The sequence below is a fragment of the Eleginops maclovinus genome, chromosome 11 (genome assembly GCF_036324505.1).
Source record: "Eleginops maclovinus isolate JMC-PN-2008 ecotype Puerto Natales chromosome 11, JC_Emac_rtc_rv5, whole genome shotgun sequence".
NCBI lineage: Eukaryota > Metazoa > Chordata > Actinopteri > Perciformes > Eleginopidae > Eleginops > Eleginops maclovinus.
Genome location: NC_086359.1, coordinates 19336336 through 19357144, shown reverse-complemented (window position 1 = coordinate 19357144; position 20809 = coordinate 19336336). Strand labels below are relative to the sequence as shown.

Here is a 20809-nt window from a genome sequence, read left to right as displayed (position 1 = left end):
TTAGTCATTGTTGTGAGGAAAACTGACCTTTGGATCATGGGTGTTGGAAATTGCCCTGATATGTAAATTTAAGCAAAACACATACTGGGTATGCATAAATAGTATACAATTAGGAATGTATGATTGAAGCATTGCTTCAATTTAGTTTGTACATGTTATACATAGTTATTTACAACAAAAGAGGCAAAGAATCTTTATGTCCATACATTTAGGTAAGTTGATACGATAAGTTTGTAATAATGATACTAAATAATTTGTCCATTAAAATGTCTAAGGATGGCATATTGATATTTAATAATTACATAGATTCATTTTAGAATGTTATTTTATTAACTAAAAAAGTGTACTTGGCAAAAACATTTATATCATGTCAATCAACTACACAACACAATACAGGAGAGCTGAATAAAACACAAAAGTATATAACGAAAAAATATATAAATAAAAACAAAGCATAGCAATTACAACAATTACACCCTCATACAATAATTCATTTGACAGGGGGTTTATTAACACTGTGAATTTTGCTAAATTGATTAATTAAATGGTATAAACCATGATAAATATTTGGACGTAAATCCTTTAGCGTCTCAACTCCCTCTTGTTTGCCAACCGCCATTAAAATATAAGAGGAAGAAGACACCTCCCTCTTCTGGCCACAGCACGTAACACATAATTTCCCACAATGCTGCTGCCGCACCAGCCCGGAAGTAAGACGTTTATTGACAATATGGCCGCTTTGCTGGGTTTGGATTTGGAGAAATTTGTAATTTGACAGCACTCACTGGGGCTGCGATAATCACCCGTTTCCCCCTCAGGAGTGTACAGAACAGATGCATTTGAATGAAGGGACCCGCGAATCCACGGGACGGTGTCAGTGAGCTGAGGAAACGTCCAGAGTGTGAAACCCGTCATGTCGTTTTTCAAGAGGAAAGGTGAGGAAGCTCCCTCTGAACGCTGCAACGTCAACGGTGTCTACCAGCAAAGAAAGTCCAGCTGAGGACAGAGTAGTCCCCGGTAACATGGCACTAAGTGTGGTCGAGACTGCGGCCGAGAGTAAATCATCGGCGGTACAGCGTTGATTGTGGTGCCGTGCCGCTGCTGTAACAGGGTTAGCTTAGCGGTGGCCTCTCTAGCCTGCTTGCCCTAGTGTTAGCCAGGGTGGAATTAAATCCACCCACAAGAGCTGTCAACTGTGTGTGATATCAATTAGACACATCATCATGACACCGTTTGCATAAAATAATGCTTCTAAATGTTATAAACTCCAACGAGCACCAATATCTGTGATAGCCATCAATTTATACAAGTGTCGAACTTTGCTATGGCAGCTAGCTAGCTTTATCAACACATTTCCATACAGGTTTAACCAGAAACCAGTATGACAAGGGCTATTACATGTCCGTTGTATCTGAATTAGAGTTGTTAGGGTATATAAGAACATTTGTTTAGTCTTCATTGAGAAAAGTTTGACCAAAATGGAATTAGCTAACGGTAGTATCACTGGTCAGCGTCATTGAACGTTAAGTAGAGGGCTCTGATGGAATTGAACCTGAAGCTCTAGTTATAAACCAAAGCATGATGAGGTCATATTTCTGGCTGCCAAGTAAAATAATATTAGTATAGTCAGCTTTCATGTATATGCTCTTTCATACAGGTTGAAATATGCAAGTCTTCTCGAAACAGTTTGATATCGTTTTGACATTGGTTCAGCTCTATTTTTGTAGACTAGTGCAGATGCATCTTTTTATTTATTGCACAAACTTTATATCAATTAGGGTAGATAAATATCAAAGTCACCTCAATATAAAGGTTCAAGGACCACCACAACCTACAAGCATAACATAGTGAACAATTCACTTTATAGCAGGATAATTGTAGCAGACCACAGCAGTTTAGTATTGTGTAGCTAATACATCTCCATCAAGTAGCTCTGCATTTTATGAATCATGTCGTCGATAAAAAGAAAGTACACAGATGAGAAGGGGCAGACACAACAAAGCAGTAATTGTAAAACTGATTTTCTACTGGAGTATCTTTTTTTAATTTAGTAATACTGCCTGTAGCTTCATTGTAATAACTCTTCCAAAGTTATTCATCTTTTAGAGGAAGATGAGTGTTTTTTCCTGAAAGGCTACAGCGGTCAAAGCAGCTGACACAGCAGTTGACAAAAAATGAGAGAGGGTGCACTTATGCTCTGAACTTGGAGGATACTCATGACGGACAGGAAGGAAGATGGATCCTTAGTTTATAACATGGTTGATATGTGCACGTTTTTTGTGAAGTTTCGCAAAGCACTTCTAATAGTGTTAAAACATAAAAAGCTACTTGGAAGTATTTGTTATTATTTTGTAGTTTTTCACTGCTTATGATGGTGTAGCTGTTTTCTTTAAAGGGGCCTTCTTATTCTTTTGGGAATTTTCTCCTTCATGTAGTCAGTTGTATACATTTTTTGTACATGTAAATGGTCTGAGAAAGGCTAAAGAAGAAGAAGGAGAGAAGAGTATACCCATAATCATTCAACATTCGACCCATACTAGTGTTAGGAGCACAGGTCTTCCATTATGCATGGCATCCAGGGAGCAGTTTAGGGAACGGTGGCTTGCTCCAAGATCCTATGGATCTTGCCACCACCGCCCTAAAATCGCTAAGTTCCCTCCGGAGTGAGTTTTTCTCCCACACACTCTCCCCCCTGCCTGAAACTTCTCTATTGGACTACTTTGTTTACTTTTGTAAATACATGTTGACATCACGATGTAACACTCACGCTTCTTTTGGCTAGCACTCTAACACAGTGTACGTGATAGGTAGGCTATGGGGGCGGGACATTTCCGACTCATCATTTAAGTGTTGACCAATCACACCAGAGCCGGCCAGCTAATTTTATCAGAGCAGACTGGGCTCTGGTTTCAGACCGAGGGTGAAAAGAGGTGCTGCAGCACAGGCAGTATGAGAACATTTTGATTATTATATATTATCTTTTAGCCGAGACAGGCCGCTTTTTTAGCTTGTCCAGTCATAAACATTTCTCCATCTTCAGGCAGTCACAGTTTTCTCACTAGGAGGCTGACATTATGCATGGAGGTCAAGTGTTTGTGAGGCTTTCTGTGGGAATGCTGAACGTATCGATGCGTGCGTGCGCGTACATGGGTGCATCTATTGAAAAGCTTTCATTTTATTATACATTCATTACAGCACATCCCCATGGTTCTATGAATATGTATTAGTTGCAAAACATCCTTTATTATTCCTTCCATGTTTCACTTCTGCAAAGAGGACGTTTTTGAGCTTAGAGATTTTGAGAAGTCACCCTCTGATTGACAGCCTATCAGTGCCTACCGACTCTGACGCTCTTGTGCCCAGGCCTCCCTCCATTTGTAATGTCAGTACTTGAAATTGATACTTATCCTTACCGCCCTTTGAAACAACAGCCTAATCTAAAGATATGAATGTTGCGTCACCCTAATGAGTGGTTGCTGCCATGTCTGCCACTCTGCATTTGTTCGAATGCATGCTACATACTTCAGTTTTTATTCAACAGTTGGCCAAAGAGTTTTGGACTGGTACCAAATCCTTGAGTATTGAATAGTTTTGCATTATGCATGTGATTTATAATGCTGTGTATAATATTGCATTAGTCAGTCAACTCCCCTCGACTTTACAGCAGTTTAAAGGACCCACCAGTGCTCAACGCCAAGGTCACAAATCTTCTAAAGGACTTACAGTATGAAAGCCCTTCTCAATGTTGCTATATAATGAGCTGGACTGAGAGGGCTTTCATGTATCGGAACACAGCTTCCCTGTTTTTCCTCATCCGTCAGCAGGAGCAGCAAGGACGCAGGTCTGCAGCGAATTATCTGTTTGTTTTTCTAGCGTATCCGTCTCCTCACCATGTCATTGTGTAGCTAGATAGTGAGTTCCAGTCTTTTTCCGCTGCGACACCACACAGCACCATCCCTTTACCTCACCTGTCAGTGTATCTCATTATGTTGGACTTCTCGTTGGTCACGCCCTGTATTGTGAATGAAAACGCTTCACCTATTCTAACCCAGTTCTCATCTTTCTCCCCCACAGCCAAAAGTAAAGAACCCGAGAGAGTGACAGAAGCTAAAGTCAATAAAGGTGAGTTGATCATCTCCTCAGTGACGAAATGAAAGTGCCAGAGTATGTTGTTGAAGTGAAACATTTTCTTTTCCTCTTTATTACTTTTTATTTGATGACTCCATTTGTCTATACCTTTTTTTTTATTTGGGAAAATATTAATGAAACAAAACAAATAAACATGCAATAGCTTATGCCTTCAATCAAAAAGCAGTTTGGTAAGTAAAAGAAATGGGAAAAAATTAATATATATTTTAAAATGTAAAATAACATTTAAAGACAAGTGTTTTTATTATCTGCTTTTCTATGATGCATTTGTGGTCAATTTGAGCTATATTAAAGACATTCCTACATGTGTGCTCACTTAGAACGGTTCTGCATTTATTTTTGTGTTATCTGGTTTACTATTTTTTTTTTACCATTGCTCGTGTTTGACTGGGAAGTGATACACTTCCCAGTCAAACAAACACTGAGCAGTCTGTCTCTCATCACCCCTCAGGGCCTCTACACTCTTACTGTGAGTGCTTTGGAAAACATGCAAAAAGATCTTTTCATTCACGTCACACTGACGCCACACACACATAGATCTTTGATATCATTGTACAATTGTTCTTCTATCTATTTAACTAAATGCCTATTTTCTGTCTCCCCTTTCACTCACAGCTCCACCCAGCCCTCAGTCTCCATCACAGGGCCTGAGGAACCACCATGCTATCCAGGAATCCGCCGGGCCCAGCCATGTGGCCATCAACGCCATCTCCGCAAACATGGACTCCTTCGCCCGGGGTCGCACCGCCATCCTCAAGAAACAGCCGAGCCACATGGAGGCTGCGCACTTTGGAGATCTTGGTACAGAGCCTTACTCATTTGTGTTTAAGTGATGAAGGAACAACACAAGTCATTTAACAATTTGAGGAATATCCTGTCCCATATCCTAAGAGTTTTACCTAGCATATTAGCACTTTGCCTTTCTGAACCCAAATATTGGTCTACTATAGCTCAATGGTTGCACTTGATACATAAATTGTTGTCTGATGTTAGTCCGTGACCTGACCACCACATTAGCAAGTTAGTCTTTTGATTGATTGAGCATCTGTATACATTTGTTGCAACAGAAAATGCAGTAATAGAGGAACAATTATTTTTATTGATTTATTTGATTATCATTTTCTCCCTTAGTATATAATATCTTTTGAAAATGTAAGAAAATGACCGTCATAATTTCCAGACTCCCAGTTAACCATTAAGACCAAGAGTCCAAATCCCAAACATATTTGTACTACTATCATATAATGCATTTTAAGCAGGAAATCCGTACATTTAAAATTCTAAAATCAGAGAAGTTGTTCATAAAAAAAAAAAGTAACAGAAAGACTAACTTATTATTTGCTAGTTTATTTTTGACAATTAACTGATTAATTGAGTCATACCAGATTTATTGAAAAAACAATATTTCAAAAGGAAAATCTTAGCATGTTTCTGCCCAATAATAAAATCTCAACACAAAAAAATGAATACAAATTTCAATATTATAGAAATGATAAAAATTAAACCAATAGAAGGATCTATATTGGTTTAATTTGTAAGCTCCTGTTTAACCTTAAAGGACAAAATAGGTGTCTCATAATAATGTGCTGTTACTATAGTATACCTGAGCCGACTCTTGCATCACTAAAATGTCTTAAACATTCTTATGCATGTTGCAAACACTCCTCCAATAATCTTCACAACGTCATGCACTGACTGTGTCGAGCACCAAGACATTCCACGGGATAACGCTCTCCTCTCTCAGGGTCACGTAGTAAGAAAGCAGCTCCTCCCTTTTATCCAAAGTGCTCTAAAATTAGATTCTGGTTACGTTAGATGCAAACATACAAGGAAGTGAATATTTAGTGTGGCAGGACCTGTGGAATGACAAGCACTGACAGGAACTGCCCGAGCAAGTTGCCCAGACAATAACAGGGTGAGTCAGACAGGTGGAGGAACCTGCCCAGACAGCAAGATCAGATGGAAAGTCATCGGCACCAGAAGGAAAGAGGAAGAAGGAAAGGGAGGATTTAAAAGGCAAAGTGGGTTAGGCCCAATCACAGGTTGCGATTTGAATAGTCAAACAAATCAGATCCTTTGTCTACTTTCTAGATGCTTCTCCTTGACCTCGTTTGAAAACGTCAAGGAAAGATCTGATAGAATTAATTTCCATTCAGACGACAGCAGTCTTTAGTGTTTATGGAACATGCAGCAAATGAGTGGGCTACAGTGACGATCTCAAAGCTGTACAAGTCAGGTAATGAAAGAGAACATCGCGTAGGAAGGATCAGTTTATTCATAAGAGTTCAATTAAACAGTGACGTCGGATGTTATATAGGCTTTAAATGTTGTTGCCACTAGGGGTTATGGGAAGGCCTTATAATACATTTCCTTCGGTAATGGATATGCTATGCTAAAGCGGATAGGAAAGAAAGACTTGAAGCACCCTTCATTTAGAGAATTCAAACAGCTCTTATCATGACTGCCACTCAGATGCTTCCGGGTCATTTCACAAAGCAAAAAAATGTTTTCGACCCCCGCTCCGACGTCCCTCTAAGGCCTTAAGCCCTTAACACTAAGAGACTTACACACTTATTAATGCTTGAGTGTGAGTAACAGCAAGGGTTTGTAATAGTATGAATAAGAATAGGGCGCTTTGCAGGGACGTTTCACATTACCTTAACAAAGGCAATGCATGTGATGTTCAATTTGTTTACCTTTTTCTTTCTTTTTGTTTAACACTCTTGGTTCCCTCTTGTAACCCCAGGTTCTACATCACAAAGATATGAATTGTTTTCTCTCAAACTAACCCCTCAGAAATGTGCTTGTAGGCAGCCATGGCAGTTCAACCTAAAGTGAGACTTAAATACATATTAGTGGGAGTTAATCATTCATCTTTACAGTGCAGTGACAGTGTGAACCATTATGTAAAACGAGATCATATGATTTCCCTGCTCTCCTTTGACAGCGGTTGAAGGGGGGCATTGTAAAAGCAGTGACTGACTTTTAAAAGATATTCAAATGAGGCAGACGCTTTCTCATGATGTGGCGTCACTGTGTGATCTTAAGGAATGATGCGAGGAGGTTCACGCTGGGTGATGCACACATATTGTTTTTGAAAGAGCAGCAAACATAACACCACAAATCCTCAGCCCACACTTCAGACTAACTACAGCAGACATGCTCCTATTCCTAACGCAGCAAGTGTCTTTTATATATTCAGTGAGTGCGCTCCCTTGTTTATTTTGATTGCTGGTAGTTTGTGCTTGCAGTCCCTAAAGATCTTCAAACAGGCTTTCTCTGTTAAAGGTAGAGTACACTGAAATCATATGACATCCGTACAGGAGTTCGAGACTGCCGAAGGGAGCTATGGCTTCCACAGTTATTGCTGACCTCTTCATACACGCAATAATGACTGTATGATGTTGACTTGTGCCTCTGAAAAGTTTGTCTGGGTGAAATCATGTGTGAAATTGCACAGTCTAAAGCCACCTCTACAGGCACACGTTCGTACAGTCTGGATCAGATGTGCAGGAGAAATATGAGACCTGAACACGGAGAATCCACTTTTTATTGTTCACTTCATGTTGCTACTCAACTCTATTATGAAAGTTGAAGCCTGTAAATAATAGAAAGTGTGCTGCTTTGTCTCTTATTCCAGTGAAATACTTTAAGGCAGTATACATCTTCTAGTCATGTACATTTTCTCTAAAAAGTGTATATGATCTTGCAAACACAAATCCACACTAATCAAACACCTTAAGAGTGAAATCTAAAAAAATAAAATTGCATAGAGCTGTTGACATTTGTTATGTTTGGAAAGCATCACAGTTTTTGGATTACATATTTACCATTACCTTCAAATGTAGAAAGTGACTTTCTTAAAAGAAGTTTAAGTTATTTGTGTGTATTATATCTTTTAAATTTCCCTAAGCTAGCAATAAACTTTCAACATTTACTTATTTTGAAGATAGGGCTGGGCGATATGGAGAAAGACATTGTGGGGTTGACTATTGGTGGTAAAACAAAAATATTTACACAATGACACTGATGATGAATAAGCAACATTGATGGGAATATAGTAAATTAACGAGTAAAGGCATATAAAACAGGTAAAATGGCCTAGAAATTTGAAAGAAAACATCCCTTATGTAATGCAGTCTTTAAAACAAGGAAAAGACCCTTAAGCCATATAAGATTTAACACATTTTAAATCTCATATTACATCTATCCTAATTTCAACATATTAATTTATTTCCAAGCTGTAATCGAAGCCTTAAGTTATAAGTTGATTGCTTAACTGTGTGTGCATTTTTATTCCAGGTCACTCCTGTGTGAACTATCAGCAAGAGGACCGCTCCCGGCTGTCTAAGACGGTGGAGCACGTCCTGCGGGACAGCGTGGCGATCCCTCACTACGTGCATTTCATGGAACACCGGGGCGCCGACCACCTTGTTCGCTTCTGGTTGGAGTCGGAGAGTTTCCGGGCCACCAGCTGGTCGCGTGTGCGAGCGCACAGCCTGAACTCTGTCAAACACAGCTCTCTGGCGGAGCCCCTGCCCGCCTCCCCGGGCAGAACTCCGGAACTCCCGCAGCTCGGCCAACACACAGCCGATGTTCTCAGCAGGGAAAGTAGCAGTGAAGGCCCGGCGGTGCACATGGAGCGGCGGGACTCCTCCATCACAGAAACAATCCTGAGCCCCGGCACCCCTCGAGCAGAAACCCCAAGCAGGCAGACCCCTTCCAGGACTGGGACTCCCTGCAAGGTGCAGCCCAACAGCACGCTGCAAGACCTCTCTGAACTCATGAAAAGTGAGTCAACTTTAAACATCCCCCTTTCTCTATTATGTGTCTACTAAGGGTTTTCATACTCAGTGGCTAATGCAGTGGAAACAGAATGAAAGCGATGTGATGTTTGACTGGCACCCTTTTGCTCGCCTTGCCATTGCAGTCTCTTCGTCGTAACAAAATAAAGAGGCTCTGCATTTTTGTTTAGTGCACTCATCATAAAGAATCATTTGAGAATTAGCACCTACTGTGTATCAATACACCTGACTCTGACCTGAGGCGATTTCCTGAGGGTGGTGGAGAGAAAAAATATTTCTTACCAGTGGCCTAAAATGATTTGGTTGGATAAAATAACCCCTGTCTGATGTTTGGTCAGGCTTCAACTGAAAAATATAAAAATCGGCACAAAAGCCTTTGATTTTGGTGGGCAAAAACATGATGTCACTGTGGCCTGTGGATCTTATTTTTTTAAGAAATCACTACGCTAATTATGACAATTCAAACGTCCCAAAGGGTGAAATAAGGAAGTGATGACTTGCTTTCATTCTAGTGATTCTGTTTTAACATGTAATCAGTTCCTGCTGTTCTTACAGGCCACACATAGATCACTTCCTAAAGTGATTTCAATGAAAAAATGATTGTAGACAAAATCTACAGTTTCACTTTTTTTTGTGAAAATACTTTCTTAAATTCAGAGGCTTTACCAATCTGTGTTGGACACGGTAAGTTATCCCAGGAAGAAAGTGTTTTTATCATGGCAATCCCACTCTGTGATGACACAAAAACACTCCTATGTTGCTTCAGTTTTTTCTAAACTATTGGTCCTTGTGTTCTGCAGGTATAGAGAAGGAAGCAGTTAACATCTTCACCAAGTACATCTCTCCAGACGCTGTGAGGCCAATCCCCATCACAGAACCCATCAGAAATGACATCGTGGGTAAGATGCACTCGTTAGGAATTCACTTTTTTGGATATATTTTATAAAGTGGTTTTTCGAATCACAAAAATTGTAATACATCCGTCTTAAATACCCTTCCTGTCTGCTCTCTGTGTAGCTAAGATATGTGGAGAGGATGGCATGGTGGACCCAAACAGCTTTGTCGTTGCACAATCGGTAGTCTTCATCATCTTGGAGCAACAGTAAGTGTCTCTCCATTTATTTTACGGAGGAGTTAATGGAAAGAGGTTTCCCTATCGACGTGTTTCCACAGTAGAACTAAAGTGCAACCAGAGTCATTTGTCACTTTGCCTCACATTCATTTCCCACCTGCTATTTCTTATCCAGGCACTTTAGTGAGTTCCTGCGGAGCCATCATTTCTGTAAATACCAGATCGAAGTGTTGACGAGTGGCTCCGTGTTCCTGGCTGACATCTTGTTCTGTGAGTCAGCTCTCTTCTACTTCTCTGAGGTGAGTTGGCCCATTTATTAAACACCTTTTTCACTGCAGTACTGTTCAATTTCTGTTTGTTTTTGTACACAAACTGCGCCTCCTCATTACTGAAAAAAGGGTTCCTCTCTTGCCACTACCCCAAAACCACTTTCTGTTTGTTTACGTATGCTACAGGGAACTTCTGTTGTCACAGCAATAATAAACTAAGGACTCAGTAGAGATAACTCCCAAACTATTGTTATAATAAAGTAACAATTAACACCAGGAGTCCCTAACGTTGTCGGAGTAAACATTTATTTACTGTGTCCGTGTGTACACAGGATCACAGTAAATCCTGAAACACAGTGACTTTCAGTTGAGTTGTTTTGTGCTCTTGCACCTCGCAGTACATGGAAAAGGAGGAGGCGATGAATGTCCTGCAGTTCTGGCTAGCAGCAGACAACTTCCAGAACCAGCTAGCAGCTAAAAAGGGCCAGTACGACGGCCAGGAGGCTCAGAATGATGCCATGATCCTCTACGACAAGTAGGTCTACACTCAGCTTCTAAGAGTCCTGTCCTGATGTTTCAAAAGCTATTTGTGATCAAAAGCCAGAAAGATCATTTAAGTTATTGTCATTGTTAAAGCTAATCATTGATTTGTAATATTTAAAATGTTACCAATTATTTTCTTGCCGTTTTTTTAGTAGTAGGAAGTAGTTTAAGCTTTGTTTTGAAAGCTACTTCAGGCACTGGTTTGATTTTAGGACGAAAGAGGAGGTAGAAGTCATATTTATTTATCAGGTTTGATTGTTGAAAACTGAGAAGTAAACTACCTGGTTACCTACCAGTTTCTGCCTGGTGCCTCTGCAGCAGTTTGATTTTCAGCTTTTTTCTATTTCCTTTGATTTTGGTTTGAGGACAAAAAACGGCAAATGTATGACACATATTTTTGTATCAGAAACAATTGCCCTGAAGTGGAATTAATGTTCTGTTGAAGGGAGTCAGACATGGAAACTTCATTCCTACAGTATCCCGACATGGACAGTTACAAATTAAAAGTGACAAATAATAAGAGAAATGTATATATTTCTTAAAGTTGAATCAAATATCTCCTACTGTTCCAGTCTCCCTCAGTTTTAGAACCAGAGGATATATTTCCACAGGAAAAACATAGTCATGATTATAGCTGCATTTTAGTTGAACAAATATTACTTAATTCCCAACAAGATTCCTGACATTATCTGCAGCCACTGAGAGACATTTCAATTAGTTTGTTATTTAGTTTGCCTCACTCAGTTAAGAACTCAGAACAGGAAGCCCAGTCTATAGTTACAGGAGATAAGAGGACCATTTGCTTTTCAATTTTAGAATATCTTTGTTACATTTCCCCTGATTAACCATTTCATTAACATTAAGATAATATAAAAGATTTAGTAAATGCCATGGTCCTACTAGCCAGAGGTGTTGACACTGCAGCTTTTTTTCCCAATGCAATTTCCTCAATAAAGTTCTTGAGGTTACTTTGGATTCTGTTGCATTTTGGGTACTTATTCAAATCCTAATTGAGATGGCCTCATCTGTACTCCGTCTTTTATTGCTCTATTTCCTCTCCAGGTATTTCTCACTGCAGGCCACTAACCCTCTGGGCTTCGGCGACTCTGTTCGGATGGAGATCGAGTCGAATATTTGCCGAGAGGGGGGGCCGCTCCCCGACTGTTTCACCACTCCACTCAGACAGGCCTGGACAACCATGGAGAAGGTACGGAAATGGGAAGCATTCAAGAATAACCAATACAGCACCCTGAAAAATAAACATTGTAACCTCGTCTATAATGTCTAATAAACATACTTATACTCATGCTTATAATGCCTTATGTTATGCTTATAGCAATTAACAATTATAGTACCAAGCACTTTCTAATGCTTTAAAACGATTATCACATCACATTATAAAGCTTGTATTGTCAAGTATCATCATAACTGCTGGTCACTCGACATGTCTTTAAAAAGATCATAATGTTTAATGATTCCCATGGTTATAATACATTATAATCTTATCATAATGCATTATAATCAGTATTATAATTATGTTCAGAGTTGGGTATTAGCCACTAGAATAAGAACAACACACAAAACGTTTCAAAGCTCTGAAGCTGTGTCTTTTCATTGATCATCAGAAGTGACTGATTAAATGAAAAAAATAAAAACCAGATTCAAGATCAAAGGTTTATTGTCATGTCATATACACGACTATGGTGTATGTAATGTTAATACTGGTAATTATAAGAGCTTATAACTATTATTATACAGTGCTATAAGCGGATTATAACACATTTTAGTTGTGTTTATAATGCATTTAAGACATAGGCGTCATAGAAAATGTTACCAAAAAGTTAAATTACTGCACATTGCCCTTTAAAACTTTTAGCTCCATAATTATTATGTCATCTGCTTGAACTGTTTTCTGTAATTTAATAGGATGCTCCTAAAGGTTTTGTGTTGTAAGTCACTGACAAATTGTCCTATTACACCGCTGACAAATGCACTTGCCTTAAGTTAATGAAATGAAAGCTGAACCCTATTCTCGGCACGTAAATGTCAGAATCAGACCTTTTGTAACTTGTGCCCAGAAATACATCACGCAGCTCATTATTCCCTAACATAGTCACCGTTGTTTTGCGTTTGTTCAGGTCTACATGCCAGGCTTCCTGTCCAGCAACCTTTACTACAAATACCTGAGTGACCTCATCAACTCTGTGCGGGCGGACGAGTTTGTGAATGTCAATACTCCGGGTCAGGGCGGGCCCACGGACAACGAGCGTTCAAGTTCAAATGCCAGCGAGGGCTCTCAGACTCAGGTGACCCCCCCCCCTGTTAACCCCCCTCCCCGCCCCTGTGGGGATGTTCCTTCTGACATTTACTCCCGTTCCGCCTCATTACTCTAACAATGAAGACTTTTTTTTTGGTAAATGCCGAAAGGGTTGTGTGTATTCCAGATGTTTAGTTGTCTTTGAAGAAAACACTGTTGCCCGTAATGCTGCCTAACATTCAGTTCATGTTGTCTTTACGCTGCAGCCGGGGGCCAAAAGGGCAGCGATCAAGATCCTGAAGAACTTTGACGAGGCGATCACGGTGGACGTCGCCAGCCTGGACCCCGAGTCCTTGTACCAGCGGCCTTACGCTGGGTGAGTACTGTGTGTCTCACGCACCAGAGGGCTACATCTGTGTTTGACATCATCTCTTTAAATGTACTCTTCAGATATTTGCTGTTCTCCAATTTATCTATTCGTTATTTCCCTCAAGTTGTTCTCTTCTATTCTTATGTTGCATTGATTGCCCACGTTTGGCTTTTAATGCTTGTAACTGTTTTGTTTTTATTGACTCACTGTCAAAGTGTTTTATGAGCACTCTGTAAAGAATCTGGAACAAACACAATTCAATAGAATAATGATATTGAAAAGCAAAGCTGCTGGATTTATTTCCCACCCACTGAATTTGGATTGAAATTAAAGACACACAGTAGTATTGCAGTTGTGTCTGTTTGCTCTGTCTTCATCCCGCCCCTCTTCTCTCAGAAGGATGACATTCGGGAAGGTGAACGAGATGGGCCAGTTTATCAGGGAGGCAGAGCCAGAGCCAGACGTGAAGAAATCCAAAGGCATGATATGCTCACACTTTGTCATATTTGTCATATCAGTGCAGTGTAAAACATCTACAATGCATCTATGAATATAAAACTTACCGTAAGATTACAGATTAAAATACTCTATTGCTATACGCACAATAGTGAGCAGAGCACTGAAAATCTCCCAATCCCGGCTCCTCCAACAAGGCAACATATAATATGCTTCACATAATGAGAAAACATAATAAAAGTATGATAAAATAAACATAACGGTGCAAGTAAGTTACAGGAATAAGAGAAATATATGTTATAAAAAAGAATAAGTAAAATTAGATACTGAAGAGTCACATAAATACTTCAATGATATAATCTTCTCCCTAATCCTATTGTCCATGACATGTTCTTTAAAACATTCTGAAATATACAAGAAAGGTTCTCTGCTACAATTTTAATATTAGGCAACATACAAACATGTTTTTATTATATTAGAGAGTTTTCTCTTGGTCTAGAATAAAGTACAAGATATTTTGGCTACAGAATGACTGTGCCAAACTAAAAGTCCCTTTTAACGGTGTAAATATGTGATGTTTAGCTCACCTTGAGGAAGTGAAAGTAGCCTGTAGTGTGTGCAGTTAATGTGCTGTTAATATGTTTTATGTGCAGCCTCACTCAGTCTTCCCTCTGCTTTCATTCAGGTTCCATCTTTTCTCAAGCCATGAAGAAATGGGTCCAAGGCAACTCGGACGAGGTGAGGACACAAGATGATCAAATATTTCTTCAAGATTAAAATAAAAAGCAGGTTAGGGTTAACGTTTGTGCTATGACATTCCCATCAAGGCGCAGGAGGAGATGGCGTGGCAGATAGCAAAGATGATCGTCAACGACGTCGTCCACCAGTCAGGTCACGACAGCCCCGGAAAGTCCACCAAGGTACAGAATCCTCACCTGCTAGTCCCTCTCGTCAGCGGCGATGTGCGTAATAACTTCTCTCTTTCGTTTCTTGTGTCTGCAGTTATGACCCCGCTGAGGAACCAAAGGCCCTTCACGCCCTGCAGACGCTGGCCCGACCAGTGACAAACTGTACACAAGGCTCACTCCACAATGAACTGCATTAATCTCATTATGAACAAGGCATTTTATCATCTCCCCAATGTGTCTGTATGAATGTGTGAGCTTGGGTGAGAGATTGCTCAGGAATGGGCTCATGATAAAGTTGAAGTACATCTTTGCACCAATCTTCCAAACTCCATAATACTACGAAGGTACGCGTGAGGTCGCCAAAGTGAAGCTCTTACGTCGGACTGAAGGCACCCCTAAAGGAAGGAAACCTACAACACATACACTTGACACTGTCTTGAAATAATGTCTCTCTTATCTCGGACCTATGGAGGATGTGACAAAAGACTGAATTTGCCCTCACGACACTCCTCCCCACACCTTTTTTAAGCATTCCTTGTTTTTAGATGAAATTTAAGGGTTAGCCACGTAAGGCTTAAGCAGATGAAAAATCAGTGTCGTACAGTTTTCTGCATACGCTTCCCGCAGCCCGCCCGGAGTAATGTCGTCTGCCCTTCACTCGTGTGAGCTGTCCCACCTCGGCTGTTTTTGCGTACTGTAGAACCTTTTGGAAATGTGACAATGAAGCAGAAGGAGAGCAGCTTTGTTCCTTGGACCGGCTCAGCTCCTATAATATGAAACTCCTGGCACCTTTTACAGAGCTTAGAAGAAGAAGAAATACTCCTATTATTGAACTTAAGTGCTCCAGTTGTGTTGGAAAACTCCAAACTCCATGTCCTTAATGTTCTATATATGTAAATGTAGATTTCTGGTTTATCCCATATATTAATGTTAGCCCTTTTTTATGGTGATCTCTGATCTCTGATTTTTTTTTTTTTTTTTTTTTTTTTTACTGCATCGCTGATACAAATCTCAGTGATGACCAAACTGTTCAACTGGAAAATGTGCTCAGTGAATACATTTTTTTGTTCATTTAGAGCCTTACCAACATGTGGAAAAGAACCAGAAAAGACTCTTGGTACTATGTACCACTAATGTTTTCTGACATGTATGTATGTATGTATGTGTACTTAATCTATAATATATTTAAATTGTGTTTGATTTAAATACATATATTATGAAGTGTGTCTGTCTTCTTTTTTTGACAGTTGGTATATTATTGCTATTTTAGCCAGCTGTACTTATTTTTGATTAATTTATTATTTGTTTTTACAATACTAACATACTGTAATTAGTATATGATAACCTGCCTGGTGCCAACAGAATAAGGTTGAACTATTATCACCTCTCACCAGGAGGGGGCAATATTCACTGTATTGATGTGTTCGGGAAAAACTCAAAAAAGCAACATGAACGACACAGCAGATTGTTTTTGACATAAGAAAGACTAAGTACTTTTCATGAAGGCTCCTCTGTCGTCTCTTATACAGGTCTTGACATCCATAAATTGTACAGTGCAGTTCAACCCAATGGGCAAAAACGTTTTCTGTTAAGTATAAAACATTTCAATTGTTGAATTACTTTTTTTCACACTATTGTAATCACTTCTCTAAGTATAAATAACAGCAGTGCAGGAACGTATCAGCTCTGAACATTGTTCCAATGTTTCGTGTATTGCTACATGCTGTTTATGTGGTTTCCAGACTGTACTACCTACACGTGTAGAGGCAACGCCCATCTCTATACAAACTAACAGTCTCTGTTCTGAGCTCCGATTGGCTGAGATGTTGAACATTAAGTGGCTATTAGTGCAAAAATGAATAATAAGATGACCCATTGTACTGTTCATGTCGATGCTGAGAGGTATTTGATATGCAGAGACAAGAATTTCATTCGTATATAAAAAAAAGAAAACGTAAATGTAAACATGTTGACTGTCTTTTAATTACATTGGTGTGCTGTGAAAGATGTACAAATGCAAAAAATACTTTGCATTAACAAAGTTCAAGGTGCATTTGGACAAGTAGCCGCGACAAAGTTAAACTAAATTTGTGCTATACACCGGAAAAGTGGGGCTTGGCCTTCAGAATAAAAGTCATTTTGTGAAACAAGTGCTCTTAGTGGTTTCACAGCGAGCCCCATGCCTTCTACAAAGCATAATATCAACATGTACTGTTGCATTTAATGATACAGACCCAAAGAGGACATTAGCCTACAAGTGAATCCCAAACTGTCATGCCAGAGTCAGAACTAGGAGTCTGAATCAGCATGGAGGCGCCTAGCAAGAACATGAGAAGGTGCTTCAAGGCTAGCTTCTTCATTCTACTAGTCACAGACCCAGAAGAACAGCAAAGGCAAGGTCACTATTTTTCGTTATACTTTTGGTATCTGCAGTGGCAGGCTACTTTGAGAATGTGGTTGGGTATATTTTCTGAAAGTTTGGGAAACTAGAGCTTAGCATGTAGCCTATTTAGCATAAAGCAAGTCAACTGACATTGACATGTAAAACCGGTGTAGTGACTCTTCAATACGAATTATTTAAACGTTCTTTATTCTCCTGCGACAACGTTCATAGCATTGCCTCAATTCCTTGCTGCCTTGCTCATGCCTTAACTTTGAAAATCATATCCGGAAGTACCTAATTTAACCCCTGTGAGCTTGACTTTGTCCAGACGCACTCCTGCTGAAACCCAAAGTGCGCTGTTGTCCGCGCGGAGGCAGAGCAAGTGCACTCGCAGGAGCAGAGGAGAGCAGCGGCACCTGCAGCGGGGCATGTATTTGTTTGTGGGTTTCAATTAAAAACTGCTGTTCCAGCTGCACTACTATGACCAATGCGCACCCAGTTTTTGGGTGTGACAAACAACTTGCGCGTGTGTATGGCAGATTTGGGCATTTATCCAGGCTGAGTGGAGGTGCGGATGACTTTAATTGATCACCATCACTCTTACTGCTGATGTGTTTTGGACGTTTTTTTCCTGCTTTGTCTGTCCAGGGCTGATGTTCTGGGGACACACGCTGCGGGCGTGCCAGTGATTTATTTTCTGATGTGGTGAGGGGCTGAAGTTGAAGTCTTGCTCCTGAAAGTGTGAGCTCCAAATGCATTCGCTCCTGGGCCGGGAGAAGAAAGAAGAAGAAGCCGGGTTCGGGATCGATCTGGGTCTGTCTCCGGGCTTTCTGCCCCACGCTGCCACCATGTTCAGCTGTGTGGGCTGCTTCTGGGTGCTCCTCTCCTCCGCTCTGGTCGCCGTCTGCAGTTTCAGCTTCATATCCCCTGCCTGGATTGTTAAGGACCAGCTAAGGAACAACCATCACCTCCACCACCACCACAACAACAAGGACTCTGTGAGCTTCGGCTTGCTGTGGCACTGCTCGGAGTCTCTGGATCACATGTACCGATGCTACACCTTCGGGGGACTGGGCAAATTCGCAGAGATCCCCTCCAGCTCCTGGCAGGTAGGCGACCAAACACACCCATACAAGTCCATCACATGTGGATGGATGAGAGCATGTGGGCCAATAAGTGGGAATGGCATGGCATTATAAGAACCAGAAAAGAAGAGTTGGCTTTATGAGCAAAAGATGAATGAATAGGAGCAATTCATCTAGCCTTTAATCATAATCAAGTCTAAATGACTGCACCTAATCAAGAAAATCTAATTGCAGGAAATGACTCTTAATTTGAGACGTGAATTGAAATAAGTTTGTTTTGCATCCATAAAAATATATATCTATACATTTTTTTTAACCTATAGCAGTTGTAATTACTTTTATTCCATCCACAAAGGTCCATTTAAATGTTTTGCTGTTTTTGTTTTGCAAAGCTACAGTAACTCTGATGTGACTCTGACTCTAACACCTCAGATGATAAAACTCAAACTGTGGTCGCTCAAAAACATGCAGCATGGCACCATATGTGTCACAGCAAACTCAATGAAGCAACAAGATATTTCAAATGGCTCTGATTGTCCTCCTGAATCAACTTTCAGGAGGACAGATTTGGTGATGATGCAGACAGAAAAAAATGATTCATTGATCTGCGGCTGTGTCATCCAGAGCAGCATCTGCGGCACAGCACGACCAAAGACACAACAAAGCTGCGGAAAGTGACTGTAGGTTGGCAGGCTGCTCACCCATCAGGACTCCTCCATCACCAGCAGGAACTTCTATTCAAGTCAAATTGAACCCAATTAGCGGATGGGCGACTTTTGGAGCATGCTGCATTCTCCCTACCTATGGTGTCAAACATCTGTGCAGTTATATTCAGTAACAAACACCTGCTGGAAAAAGAGCATCTGAGGTTGTTGGATCAGCCGTTGACTTATAAGTTGATTTTTATAAAGTTTTTGCTGATACTGAAGAAGTTTCAAGCTTATTAGAGCCAAAATGAATGGCCTTGACCCAGACATTTAACTGGGATGCTCACTTTTCATGCAAGGGTTGATATCATTTGTTTTTACATGCAGGTGGTTTGGAACCCTCCCCCTACTAAAATAATTTAAAAAAAATGTAAAGCTGCTACACTACACCAGCCACCTCTGCAGTTATGATTTATGCATGAAGAGGAATTAGCATTTGAAAGAGAGATATTAATAAGTTGCTGCTTCTGTTACTGTAGCACAAGTGCAGGCGAGGAGGGGAAGAATGCAATGCCTGGGATTTTTCTCACAGGGAAGCACAGGTGTGAGGCAAATAGAGAGCGGTGAGCAAACACGGAACAGATCGGGATCTCTTTTTATATTCATACATTAACACGTCCTTTTTGCTAAACCAAAGTATAGCACGCTATAAGATCTGTCGTTTTTTCAGCCAGTTAGCGAGTTGCCAGTGATTGAATTAGTGGGGCCAGTTATGAGCTTCTTGTGCAGTTTGTTAGTGAGTGTGATGGAGCTGCTTTCCTGCACAGAGCTACACGTGTCATTACAGTGGGCGCACCATCCTGCCATTAATGAAGGTGAAGGGGCCATTAAGTTTTCATCAGAGCCACTTTATTACTCCACTCCTCACTGATGTGCACGTCGTGTTCCTTCCATCGTCAACAACACAAACCTGCAGCAGTGTTGTACACACAGATATCACACACACGCCTCAGCAGTCACTCTGTGTTTGCGTTAGGAGAACACAACTGTATCTTGAGCTACGTGGAGTGGAATAGTGTTGTTTTGATGGTGAAAAGACCAGCTGAGCCCTGTGGATGCTGTGCTATAGGGAGCCAGAGGAGGGTGAAGACAGGACAGGACAGGGGAGGAGGAAGAGGAGGGGGAGGCTCCCTGAGAGGCTAGTTGTGCTGTAGTTTATGTCAGGCGTTCTCTCTTGTTGTTGCTTAGTTGTCAAAAGCTTTTTCTCGGTCCGCGCTGCAGTCCAGTGTTGGCCGTCCCGAGGCTGGCACGCCCTGCTTCCATTAAAGGATGGAGGCAAACAAAAACACGCCTTTTCCCTGTTTGTCACATGGAAAGGACGGTCGAGATGGGATAGATTCCCATGTGTCAGGCGGCAATTTATGCTATCTGACAAACTCAAGATTGGATGATTGCAGTTCGGTTTGCTACATTAGTTTGCTTGTTATTTGCCAATGGTGTTGGTAGTTGGCGGGACTTATTGCTCTACAATTTTGTTGAAATGTTTACTGTTATGTTGGACTGCCTAAAGACATGTTTTTATGTGTGTTTTTTTAATTACAAAAGTGAAATATAGGCTAGCGTTTATTGGGGTTTGGCAATATGTTAAAGTTGCAATCCACCAGCATTTTGCCAATATACAAGTGCTTGTGTGTGCGTTGCACGCATGGGGCTTAACAATTAACACTCCCCACATGTCATATTAAATTGAATGCTATCATGGAAGCACATATAATGATGTCATAATAATTTTAAACCTGATGCAAGCTGAGGGAACAAAGCAAAGCAATTAGGTGTAGTACCGGCAACGTTTTTTTTGCACGAGC

At 40.6% G+C, this 20809-nt stretch overlaps 2 protein-coding genes across 3 annotated transcripts in view; both read left to right on the top strand.

Annotated features, from left to right (window-relative positions):
• The first annotated feature begins 685 nt into the window (after positions 1 to 685).
• On the top strand, positions 686 to 16053 carry akap10 (A kinase (PRKA) anchor protein 10). Of its 2 annotated transcripts, none has more exons than XM_063896054.1 (15): positions 686 to 935; positions 4075 to 4122; positions 4765 to 4950; positions 8452 to 8940; positions 9755 to 9853; positions 9972 to 10056; positions 10202 to 10325; positions 10694 to 10830; positions 11901 to 12045; positions 12977 to 13144; positions 13362 to 13471; positions 13865 to 13944; positions 14607 to 14659; positions 14749 to 14841; positions 14924 to 16053. In XM_063896054.1, the coding sequence occupies exons 1-15, from the start codon at positions 914 to 916 to the stop codon at positions 14927 to 14929; spliced, it is 1845 nt and encodes a 614-aa protein (XP_063752124.1). In that variant the 5' UTR covers positions 686 to 913; the 3' UTR covers positions 14930 to 16053. The 2 variants fall into 2 exon arrangements, with proteins under 2 accessions (XP_063752124.1, XP_063752123.1); XM_063896053.1 differs by having other exon boundaries at positions 13862 to 13944.
• A 1525-nt stretch (positions 16054 to 17578) lies between these two features.
• The window catches only part of LOC134871716 (LHFPL tetraspan subfamily member 7 protein), a 104466-nt gene continuing 101235 nt past the window's right edge, over positions 17579 to 20809 (top strand). Inside the window, exons 1-2 of the mRNA XM_063894545.1 lie at positions 17579 to 17780; positions 17861 to 18321. Coding sequence (XP_063750615.1) covers positions 17965 to 18321 — 357 coding nt within the window. The 5' untranslated portion in view covers positions 17579 to 17780; positions 17861 to 17964. The remainder of the gene's footprint in view (positions 17781 to 17860; positions 18322 to 20809) is intronic.

Excerpts from the sequence above, each read along its gene's own strand:
- akap10 (XM_063896053.1), top strand. The coding sequence starts at position 914 with ATGTCGTTTTTCAAGAGGAAAG. Across the intron at positions 10,326-10,693 it reads CTCTCTTCTACTTCTCTGAG|TACATGGAAAAGGAGGAGGC; the intron begins GTGAGTTGGCCC and ends TGCACCTCGCAG. Across the intron at positions 14,660-14,748 it reads TCCAAGGCAACTCGGACGAG|GCGCAGGAGGAGATGGCGTG; the intron begins GTGAGGACACAA and ends ATTCCCATCAAG.